This window comes from Sorghum bicolor, chromosome 2 (assembly GCF_000003195.3).
Source record: "Sorghum bicolor cultivar BTx623 chromosome 2, Sorghum_bicolor_NCBIv3, whole genome shotgun sequence".
Classification (NCBI taxonomy): domain Eukaryota; kingdom Viridiplantae; phylum Streptophyta; class Magnoliopsida; order Poales; family Poaceae; genus Sorghum; species Sorghum bicolor.
In genome coordinates this window covers 51761441-51773903 of record NC_012871.2, presented here as the reverse complement: position 1 = coordinate 51773903, position 12463 = coordinate 51761441, and the positions used below count along the sequence as shown (strand labels likewise).

Here is a 12463-nt window from a genome sequence, read left to right as displayed (position 1 = left end):
AAAAAAGGAGATTGCAACGTGAAAGGCAAGAAGAGCTAAACAAGGGAGAGAACTCTGGAAGTCGGCAGCCGTCAGACACTAAGAGGGAAGGTCCATCGGCAGGCGTCAACATGGTCTTCATGTTGCCGATGGAGTTTCTTGCACCAGCCAGTGATGATGAGTTGGAATTTTCTGATCAGATAGCTCAGTTGGCTCTGGATCCGATGACGGCTATCTTTGAGAAACCTGCCGATGACGAGAGGCAGCATCTTAAAGCTCTGTTCCTCAAAGGAAGGGTTGATGGGCAGCCAATGACCAAGATCCTAGTTGATGGTGGAGCTGCTATTAATATTATGCCGTATGCAGTATATCGGAAGCTTGGGAAAGGGGATCAAGATTTGACCAAGACCGATATGATGCTCAAAGACTTTGAAGGAAACGTGTCTCCAGTCAAGGGGGCGATATGTGCAGAGTTGACCATCGGCAGCAAAACCTTGCCGACAACTTTTTTCGTGATCAGCGGAAAAGGTGCTTACAACTTATTATTGGGAAGAGATTGGATTCATGCCAATTGTTGTATCCCATCTACAATGCATCAATGCTTGGTTCAGTGGGTAGGTGACAAGATTGAGATTGTCCCAGGAGATTCTTCTTATGTTATCGCATCGGCAGAAGCGGATACTTACGAAAGGACCAGGTGCATTTCAGGAGAAGTTTGGGAGAAAGATTTTCTCAAAGTTGCCGATTATGAGATTCCACCGATCCAAGCAGTCGGTTCTGACGACGGTTTTTAATGGATAGATTCGCCGATGATGGAAAATTAGGCCAGGGATTCACATCGGCCGATGATTTGGTAGAAGTAGATATAGGTAGTGGTGATAAGCCTAGGCCTACTTTTATTAGTGCTAAATTACATCCTGAGAGTAAGCAACAATTGACTAGTTTGTTAAAGGAATATAAAGATTGCTTTGCTTGGGATTATACCGAGATGCCTGGTTTAGACCGATCAATTGTTTAACATCGGTTACCCATCAAGTCTGGATTTCAGCCACATCAGCAACCAGCCCGCCGATGTAATCCTAACATTCTACCTGATATTAAGGCCGAAATCACCAAACTTATTGAAGCCAAGTTTATTCGGCAGTGTCGGTATGCCGAGTGGATTTCCAATGTTGTTCCGGTTTACAAGAAGAACGGGAAGCTTCGGGTGTGCATTGATTTCAGGAATCTCAATAAAGCTACGTCGATGGATGGATACCCAATGCCTGTCGCCGATCTACTAGTTGATGCTGCGGCTGGTCATCAGGTCATCAGCTTCATGGATGGTAATGCAGGTTACAATCAAATATTCATGGCGGAGGAGGATATTCCAAAAACCGCATTCAGGTGTCCTGGTCATGTTGGGCTATTTGAATGGATAGTCATGACTTTTGGGTTGAAGAATGCTGGTGCTACTTATCAAAGGGCTATGAATTTTATATTTCATGAGTTCATCGGCAAGCTCGTGGAGATTTATATTGATGATGTGGTGGTTAAGTATGGAGATTTCTCAAAGCATCTTGCCGATTTACAAAAAGTGTTAGAGTGCACAAGGAAGCATGGATTGAAGATGAATCCCAACAAGTGTGCATTTGGTGTATCGGCAGGGCAGTTTTTTGGTTTCATGGTACATCAGAGGGGTATTGAAATTAGTCGAAGATCTATTGATGCCATCAATAAAATAGTGGCCCCTACCAACAAAACCGAGCTCCAATCCTTGATCGGCAAGGTAAATTTTATCAGGAGATTTATATCGAATTTGTCTGGTAGGATTCGTGCTTTCAGTCCTCTTCTTAAATTGAAAGCCGATCAAGAGTTTATTTGGGGAGAAGAACAGCAGTTGGCTCTGGATGAAATCAAGAAGTATCTAGTAAATCCTCCGGTTCTAGTTCCACCTCAACAAGGGAAGCCCTTCAGATTGTATTTATTTACCGATGGATCGGTTATCGGTTCAGCTTTAGTTCAAGAATTTGAAGGGAAAGAAAGGGTAATTTATTATTTGAGTAGGAGGTTGATTGATGCTGAAACCAGGTATTCGGCCATTGAGAAACTATGCTTATGCTTATATTTTTCATGTATCAAGCTGAGACATTACCTGTTATCGGCCGAATGCACTGTTGTTTGCAAAGATGACGTGGTCCGATACATGCTATCTATGCCGATTATGAGTGGTAGGATCGGTAAATGGATTTTAGCGCTGTCGGAGTTCGATTTGCGTTACGAATCGGCTAAGGTAGTCAAAGGGCAGATTATGGCCGATTTTGTGACTCAGCATTGCGGTCTAGTGGAAACCTTGGAAATTCTACCCTGGACGCTCTTCTTTGATGGATCTACCTGTGACCGGGGGGCAGGAATCGGCATTGTATTAGTTTCCCCTAAGGGGAGGAAGTATGAGTTTTCCTTGCCGATTGTTGCCACATCAACAAATAATCAGGCTGAGTATCAGGCTCTGATCAAGGGATTGGAGTTGTTAAGAGAAGTTCGTGCTGATGCTGTTGAAATATTCGGGGATTCTATGTTGGTTATAAATCAATTGGCCGGAAGCTATGAATGCCGAAGTGAAGTTCTCATAACTTATTTCGAGAGAAGTATGCAACTGTTAAAGGAATTCAAGGATTTCCGATTGGAGCATGTTCCCCGATTGCATAATGAAGACACTAATCGGTTAGCTCAGCATGCCTCGGGATATCAGCCAATGATTAATGCGACATCGGCAGTCGGTGCCGGTGATTGGAGGAAAGAAATTATTGATTATCTAAAAGATCCATCCAAAAAAGTTGAAAGACGGGTTCGATTTCAAGCAACCAAGTATGTGCTCCTTGAAAATGAATTGTATTATCGAACTATCGACGGAATTCTTCTCCGATGCTTGGGTGATGATGAAGCTAGAAGTTTGATGGGGGAAATCCATGAAGGAGTGTGTGGAGCGCATCAGTCAGCTTTTAAGATGAAGTGGATGATTCGAAGGAATGGATATTTTTGGCCAACCATACTTGAAGATTGTTTTAAATATTTCAAGGGATGTCAAGGTTGTCAAAAGTTTGGTAATATCCAGAGAGCACCCGCATCGGCTATGAATCCTATAATAAAGCCTTGGCCGTTCCGGGGATGGGCCATCGATCTGATCGGCCAGATTTATCCACCATCTAGCAAAGGGCATAAGTTCATTCTAGTTGTCACTAACTATTTCACTAAGTGGGTTGAAGCTATTCCTTTGAAGAAAGTCACATCGGCCAATATGATTGATTTTGTGAAGGAGCATATTATTTACCGATTTGGGATTCCCCAAACGATTACTACCGATCAGGGCACCATGTTCACATCGGGGGAGTTCGATGAATTCGCAATCGGTATGGGAATTAAAGTGTTGAATTCTTCTCCTTATTATGCTCAAGCCAATGGGCAGGCCGAAGCATCTAACAAAGGAATTATCAAGCTTATTAAACGAAAGATTGAAGAAAATCCTAAACGGTGGCATACATTATTAAATGAAGCATTGTGGTCTTATCGGATGGCTTGTCATGGATCGACCAAAGTATCACCCTATCAATTGGTGTATGGACATGATGCAGTGTTGCCTTGGGAAATTAAGGCTGGATCTAGGCGATTATCTTTTCAAGATCAATTAACTTCCGATGGTTATGCCACTTTGATGACCGATGAATTGGACGATCTAGCAGGGCATCGGTTAAAAGCTTTAATGAGTATAGAAGAAAATAAGAAGAGAGTTGCTAGATGGTATGATAAGAAAGTGAAGGCTAAAGAGTTTGCCGATGGGGATTTGGTATGGAAATTAATTTTACCAATTGGGACCAAAAGTTCGAAGTTTGGAAAGTGGTCTCCTAATTGGGAGGGTCCTTATCGGATAAGTCGATCGGCTCCTGGTAATGCCTACATTCTAGAAACCCTCGAAGGAATTGAATTTCCCAGAGCATTAAACGGCAAATATTTAAAGAAGTACTACCCCAGTATATGGGTCGATGCATAGAAGTTTAGGTGCCGATAACACTCCTATCGGCTGGATCCAAATGCTTGGGGACAAGACTTGGTGTTTCAAAAGTTTAGGTGCCGATAACAGTCCTATCGGCTAGACTAAAAGCTGAGGAAGCAGGAAAGCGCAGATATAATGCCGGTGGAAACTCTATGTGTTAAGCAGCGTCTGGATTGCCAATATAGCGCGTAGCCGAATTTGGTTGGCTGCTTCTATCTCCTTGATGTCATCATCGGCAGAACCTTCTATCGGCTTCAGCTTCTTCTTCAGTTGAAGTGCCTTGCGACCATGAGCATTTCGCTCGTGCTCAAGAAGTCTGATGGTCTCTGGCAATTGGCTCTCTTCCTGTTGGGCTTGGGACAGAGCGTTCTCTACTTCCTTGAGTTCCGCCAACAGGGATTCTTTTCTTGCCGATAGATCGGATATCTTCTGCTTCAGCGCGTCTCCAGAAGATCTCAGGATACCGATGTTCTTGTGCTTCTCATCGGTCAAAAGCTTCTCTTTCCTCATTTCATCGGAGAGTTGAGTCTGAGCGGCTCTATCGGCAAGACGCCGAGAAGCTCTCTGGTACTGCAGCTGGCGACTCTCCAGATGAGCGGCTTGGAACAGGATTTCTTCAACATCGGCTGGGATTTGGCCTCTGAGAGTTCTGAACAGGGTCTTGGTAGGGTCCGAATCATCAACCAATTGCGCTGTGTCCTGGTGAAGGAGAGCTGACAATTCTTCCAGCCTGACCCTGATCTCTGCCGATGTGATGCCGACCGTCTGAGAAGAGCTTGCTTCTTCACCTTCTTCTTCAGAGAGATCGATGGCGAAGGAGAACAGGCTATCGGGAGAATCTTGTTCCTGGGAGGGAAAGCAAAATTAGCTCATACTCATAGAATCGGCAAATAGTGCTAACGGTAAACGGTGACTTACTTGCTTCAAGGCGATCTCTTGTCTTTGACTGAGAAGTGCTGACGGAGCTGCAGGCTGATCGGCCAAAGATGCCGATGGAGCTACAGGTTGATCGGCTGAGATTGCCGATGGAACGATATCAACTGAAAGAAGACAAAAGGAGTTATGAGACTAAATAAGAATAAGTTCATCGGTAGCGATATTGAAGTATGTTACCTGGAGGAGGGACAACGGTTGTCTGAACCGGGAGAACTGCCGATGGAATAACTGGACCCACCGGGCCAGTTGTTTGTTCACCCATGTCAGCTGATGTATCTTCTGTTTGAGATCCTTCCTGTTGGGGTTCTTCTATCTGTGGTGCTTCCTGCATAGGTGGGGGAGATGGTGCTTGGTGTGGCTGGGCTTCTGGAGAAGAAGGAGAAGACTCCACCGGAATTGGAGATACCGGAGGAGGAGGGGGAATTGCTACCTTCTGGCGCTTTGTTCCAGTCTTAGCACCCGTGGTGCCCTTTCTCTTGGGTTGGCTAGACTGGGGGGCATCGGTACTCTCACGCCTGGCTTTCGCCGATGCGCCGGTTTGCTGCAATAATGAACAAGAGTTTATAAGCATAAATATAGCCGATATAAAGATAGTCAGCATAAAGGAAAAGATTTGACAAATTGCCTTGAAAGCCCGCACAAGAGTGGGAGCAGCTACCGTTGGTGATGTCTGGGTTCTTCTGGTGGTGACTTTCCTGAGGCGTACACCCTGATGCACGATGGAAGCTAGAGTGGGAGCATTGTGGCCGATTGAGGAAATCGGGCCTGATGGGAGCAAGTCGATCGGCCTGCCACTCCTGCTAACCAGTGGAGGAATATTGTCAACCTGCAAAAGGAATACAAGGGTAAGCCGCCGCTGGAAAAGTAAAGTTGGGTAGTAGAATGGTGTGATGGGGAAGGAGTACCCAAGAAGGAACTATTTATAGGACAAAATGGGCAAGGGCAAATCCGACTTATCTCTTTGCCGCATCCGAGAAATCCGAGGGTACTCAGGTGGATATGGTAACTGTTCGCACGGTAATCTAGGGATTGTGCAGGTGATTTGTCGGGAAGCGGTCATTATCTGAAGATATTTTACTGTGCGAGATCTCCTGGTCGGTCCATCGGCAATATTCTATAACGGTCATATTGCCGATGGGCGGATAGAGGAGAAGTAACCGTTTGTGCGAATATCCTGGTCAGAACATCGGCAGATCTTTGTAACGGTATTGTTGCCGATGTACGGCTGAGAAAAATGCCCGTTTAGGAAGTTGGGGATTTCGAGAAATCTGCGGAGGAATAGGATCAGAGTTGTTCAGATTGAGGTTGTCGGTTACCAGATTAGGAGCATTAATTGCGGGAAAAGGCATCATTACTGCAGAGAATTTCAGAGCATTAACAGTTTTATACTCCGAACCTGGGGGGCATGTGTTGACACCGTTTTTGGGCACGTGTCTAGGATGGCAGGATAAGGTGGCAGTACGATGTTTACAAAGTGGGTTGCCGATGAGGATGGTTGCCGATGAGGGAGAAGTTGAACGTGACTAAGTCCACAGGCAGTAATATGGTGCCGATGGCTAGATAAGAAAGTCTGCCGATGACTATGGCAAAGGGTCTGCCGATGATGCAAAGAGGGAGTCCGGAAGCTGCCGGTCGTTATGTGGAGGAGTTTCGGTTTGTCACGAGGGATAGTTTTGTTATTTCCTTAATTATTTGCATCGTTTTGTATACGGATTCCGTGTAATTTGGAATTCGAATTCTAATCGTGTCTGGTTGTAGCTCTTTGAGCAGGGTATAAATATAGACCCTAGGGCCTTGTAATAAAAATCAATCAATGAATCAAACACACGTTTTTACTCATATTCCAGCATTTACTTTTCGACGACTTCGTCATACTTTTTCCTTTTGTTACGAGTTCTTAGGAATTCGTCGACTTAAGCTCGGCGTGTTCTCAAGTTCCGCGTGAGTACCTCTTAGCCGTGACATCCGGGCGCATCGCTGTTGTCAGGACTAAAGTATTCGAGTTATCACCTTTGCCGATAGCAAGGTCAAATCGGCTGGCACGCCTTAACGTTTGAATCGGGTATTAGCCCTTTGTGTTTGCAGATCAGTTTTGCATCAACAGACTGGTATAGTAGAAGGCATTTATAGTTTCTAATGATGAGTTCTCTACAATATGGTTTGTCTTTTCTAGGGCTTTGCCATTCACAGTTTTGTTGTTGCCTTGGCTGTTCATATTGAGTTTCCAAATTCTGATTGACAACCATATATATCATAAAAGAAAGATTGGGTCTCCAACAATTTAATCACTGTGTTTTCTGGGTGGTCTTCACTATATTTACGGTTTGGTTGTGCCTAAGCTGTCCATTGAACTTCTAACTGAACTTTGTTAACCCCCAAAAAAAATTTTGCTAACTAGGAACTAAATGGAGAGTTTGGGTACTACCAAATTGTGATGGTAGCAAAGACATAGAAAAATATTAGCCATTATAGGGAATACATAATCAAGTACACAAAGGATTATTATAGATCAATAGAGTATTAAGTGGCACTAGCTGCAAGAAATGGCAAAAACGTATAAATTAAAAAAGAAGTAATAAAATGTATAAATAGATACAGTCAGATACCTGTTGAGAGAGGATTTGGCAGTTGTCCCTTTCGCGTTCAAAAAGAAGGTTACGATTATGATCCATCAAGTCCCTAGCAGCAACATGACCATAGACATGTAGTGGCCACTTGAGACCATCTTTTAGTTCTGTCACTTGGACTGAGAAGATCTGCACAATAGTCTCACAACAAGCATCTTTTGGAATGGTTCCCTCTGTATAGCGCATGGGACCCAGAGGTGCTGCAAGCAAAGATAAAAAGGTATTACATAGTTATCATCACAAAACTACATTGTAGATGTTGAGTTTGATATCTTTGTTAGTTCCTTTTCATGTCCCACTCAGCTCGTATATAGATCTAACAATAGCATGGTTCTTAAGGCGGTAAGGCGAGCTGGGGCACGCCAGCCCCTTCCAATCGGTCAGGTGCTTATAAGGCGAGAGGTCTACATATAACAAACTGCAAAACAGCAGCATCAAGGAGGAAAAGGAAAAGAAACAAGAAAACAAAGAAGGAAGCAGGGGCAAGAAGGCCAACCCATGTACCCCAACCTGCCATGACCTAGATCTATGAAAGCCATGATTCCTAGAACAGCTGCTCTCTCTTCCTCGCGCGAGTGCCCCCCTCCATCCCTCCCTCCTGATGCACCGTCGCCGTCCGAATTTTCTCTCTGCCGCTTCTCTTCCTTCTCCTCACTGCTCTGCACCCACAAATCGGTCACTGCTGCCATCCCCTACCAGATCAGCTGTCCCACTTGCCTGCGGCTGACTGGAGCAAGTTCTGCAACAGCCAACAGCTCCAAAGCAAGGGGAGATGGCAGCAGCTGCATATTCTTGGCATTCCTGACCCACTCGCCTCCTGTTCTTCCTTGTTTCTCCCTACCTCCCTCTCTTTTGCTGACTTTTGGTCATAGCAATGGGAACATCTAGATTTCTCACCCACCTTATAGCCTAGGGCCTAGGCAGTAGCTAGACGACGCCATAAGAATCATGAACATTAGCAAAAGGACTCATTGAATTATTTGAGGACAATAATAATAGTGGAGTCAAGGGCAATAAACACGTAGATAGAATAAGCAAAGCAAACAAAAAGTTAAAAACTGCTTATCCCACTTCAATTTTCTGTCAGAACATATGTGCTATGAAGAACAAGGGAACAACAAAGTTGAATATCTTGACCTAGACTTTGATAAAATCTCATGTCATGTGTCTAGTATAAGTTGATTCGGAAGTTATTTGACAGGACATCATGCACCTGAAACTGAAACAGAAGTTATTATATATTTGGCACTTTGTCATCTGGTAAGGTGCCAAACCTTTCTAATCATATGTTTTGGTACCAAATCCTTCCCTCCGAACACAGGAATTGATGACTTAAGTGTTCAGGTCCCATCTGTACATCTCCCTTCCTGTATCTATGGAGTCCATATATAAGCAGACTGTATTATTTCCAGAGTAAAGATTTCCCCACGTTATCAAGCATATAGCGATCAGGTTATTGCATGCAAAATTAAATGGTTCTGTAGTTGTGGTGCCAAAGAAACATTTGTATACAGATCGAGGGAGTACATACTTTTGTCTTCGAAGGAGCCGTACGAACGGCCAAAGGCCAGCTCCCAGTTGCGACGGAACCAACGCATCTCGTCCTTGTCCCCCTCATCTTCGTCCACGATCACCAAGTTATCCTCCTCCTCCTCTTCGCCGCATCGAATCGGTGGATTCTTCAACTCGGAATTCCTCTCGAGGAGATGGCGACCCCTCCTCGAGGCCTTCCTTTCGTGGCGGCGGCGGCCACTTCTCCTCGCCTGATCCCCCGCTACCTCCATCTCGATAGCATACGGACTCGCGCGCTGGACGGCGGACATCGCGTAATTATAGTACCCACTCGAGCCTTCAGAAGCCCACGCGGGAGCTTAAAAATATATAATGGGCCCTTGGGCTGCTTTTGTTACCTCTCCAACCGTGCATAAATCGGAATTTTTTAATTATATATATATATATATTGTATTTTTTTCAAATACTAGCAAATATGGATGCTCGTTGCCAAAAAAATATTAAACTTTTATAGAACAGTGATGGGAACTGTAAATATCTATTTACTCACTCCGTCCCAAAATAAGTGTCGTTTTCGCTTTACGAGAAATAACTTTAATTAAATATATAGTAAAAAATATTAGTATTTATAGTATCTAATTAGTATCATTGGAAAGATCTTTAAGTCTAGTTTTTTTACAAATTTATTTAGAAATATAAATATTGCATATATTTTCTATAAATCGAGTCAAACTTGTGGCACAAAAACCTAAAACGACACTCTTTTTGGGACGGATGGAGTATATTCAATATTTCCTATATAGAGTATAAAAGCTATAATTTATTTATGATGGCAATACCTTCCATAATGTTTGTATCAAATTAAAATAAAATCCTAATTGATTTTTTTCCCATTGCAAAGTAAAAAAAATTACTTATAAGTATATCATAACTTCATCGTTTTCAAATTATTTATTCATGTGTTTTAACGGTTATTAGTACTAGCAAATATGTCTGTGCGTTGCAACGTGATTAAAAAGCTATCACACATTTACGATGACTAGAATGATATGTATCTATTTGTTGTTTTACCCTTTCTAGAAAATTTGAAAGCTATATTTATTTTTACAATGACTATGACATGCATAATATAGATTATTGTGGATAGTAATAATAGAACAATGTCGCACAAATCCAATATCAAATTTAGAATCCAATATTGATACTTTTTTCTCTCATTGCAAAACACAAAAGAAAATATTTGTATATATATTATAACTTTAATTTTATTCTATCAAAACATTGGTATTGTTAAACATTGAGTTATGTGCTTTGTTTACTCATAAAAATATGTAATTTTAATCTCTAATTAAAATCAGTAAGTAGTTAGTTATCGATGAAGGAATGACATGAGAGTGTCGCACATGGTACCTCTCATTGTGGATTACACTTAAACATGAATATAGTTCGGAGACAAATTTATTTAGACTGAAGTGTACAATAAACTGTTCAAGACATTAGTTCATAGTTTGATTCGTTGGACCTCAACAAAATAGTATTATAATAACATAAGTTTTGTTCCTAATCAAAACTGCTTAAACAACTTAGTGATGAAAATCGTAAGAAAGAGGTCATGGGTTAATGATCCATAATTTAATAAAACTAGGTAGTGTGCCCGTACGTTGCTACGGGATAATCATTATTTTATACTGAAAATATATAGATCGCACAATAAATTGATAATACTAAAATAAATATCAACGCTAAAGTGACACTTAATAAAAAAACAAAGTTTATAATTTAACAATCATATGTGTAATATTATACATGAGTTCAAGTATATATGTAAATATTAATACCTGTCAGCAAGAGTGGATAGATTAAATATGTATTATCAGTTCACCCGTTAGAGTATGAGAATTCTAAACTACAATCAAATTATATTCAATTATTCATTCACAAGGTGACTCGCACAGCGAGCCAAGGTGAGGTTTCGTCGCACTCGAGGCACACATAGTGTCATAGAGTACACACAATTGCAACATCCCACGCTAACATGTATCAGCGTATGCCATGCCGATGGAGCACCAGTCCGAGTGTCCCCTCCATTCTGCACCTATCAATCTCTTTGATATTCCTCTCGCCTACTATTAACAATTGCGGAGTAAGATCTTTTTAGGTCAAGAACACTCAAAAGCATGGTGAGACAACTGAATGGGACATGAAAGCAAGTGACATGCATTCTACAAAGTAGTATGAAATTAATAATAGCTAATAAAATAAAAATAATGTTACTTGGTGCATTATATATGTCACCTGATATGCCTTCCCTTCTTTGGCCTCCCATATACATGCATCTTATAGCCCTCATTTGGATCACCTTCCCAGTTCCCAGTGTCAAATTTCCAAGGCTTTATAAACCTGAAGATATTTATCAAGAATGTAGAAATGTAATTTCTAGAGGCTTATATAGTTGCACTGCAAGCAAAATGTGTCAAGAGCTATCCATGTTTTAGTAGCTTTCAGTATAATACAATTTTCATAGGGAACCAATCTCATCGAAGAGTGATGGTCATTATGCTTGTTAGTAGGGAGTAGTAAGTTCCTGTTCGGAAGCTGTCGTATAAAGATAACGACATCATGCTCCTCTTGCTCATCCCTCATAACATCTTCAATTTTTAAGAGAGAGGCCCAATGCTCTACCTCTAGTAAATGTGCCAGTTTGTTGATGCATTACTAACAAGATAATCATGGTTACCTATCCAAGCATTGTCATACACCCCATTTCCCCTACCATCATGCTACTGAATTTAATATAATACAAAAATAGTAGAGAACAAAGTAAGGTGACCATACTTAAGCTTGAAAACACTAGTGAAAAAGACAAATCATGCACTGGGAATAGTCACTGGGAACTGACCATACATACCTAATCGAGAAGTGGTAAACTAACAAATGGTGAGAAAGATTAGGAGTTGAGCCCAACCTCGGCCAGTATGAAGCGAATACCATCTATGCGTAGTACATATTGGCTATAGGATCATATAATATCTGGAAGAACTTGAGACCTTGCTGCCATATTACAGGGAAGAGAAAGATGGATAGCAGATGCACCATCCTTCAGTTTCTCATTACTGATAAGTGATAAGATATTCTGTTTTCCAGTCAAGTTTCAGAAAGCTCAGACTATAATTATTCAAAACTACAAAGGAAATTCACAGTAGTACAAAAACTATTCTTTTAAAAATATAGAAGCCCTATGAATTGTTTTTATTTACCCAATCTAGAAAAGCAGCACTGAATAAAAGTGTTTGTAGCTCGGTAGCATCCTCAACCTTTCCTGTCACTTTTAGCAATACTGTGCCTTTGAAATAATGTGCCCAATAAATCTCATTATTGC

General features: G+C 41.7%; 1 protein-coding gene and 1 long non-coding RNA gene across 2 annotated transcripts in view; both read right to left on the bottom strand.

Annotated features, from left to right (window-relative positions):
* Positions 1–9395, bottom strand: part of LOC8071893 — a 15880-nt gene extending 6485 nt beyond the window's left edge. Inside the window, exons 1-2 of the mRNA XM_002459979.2 lie at positions 9104–9395; positions 7552–7772 (exon numbers count right to left, since the gene is read on the bottom strand). Of these exons, the coding sequence (XP_002460024.1) occupies positions 7552–7772; positions 9104–9395 (513 nt within the window). The remainder of the gene's footprint in view (positions 1–7551; positions 7773–9103) is intronic.
* LOC110433059 lies at positions 10992–11628 on the bottom strand. The gene is made up of 2 exons (XR_002450446.1): positions 11380–11628; positions 10992–11210 (listed from the first exon to the last, which is right to left on the bottom strand). It is a non-coding gene; the product is annotated as an uncharacterized LOC110433059 (long non-coding RNA).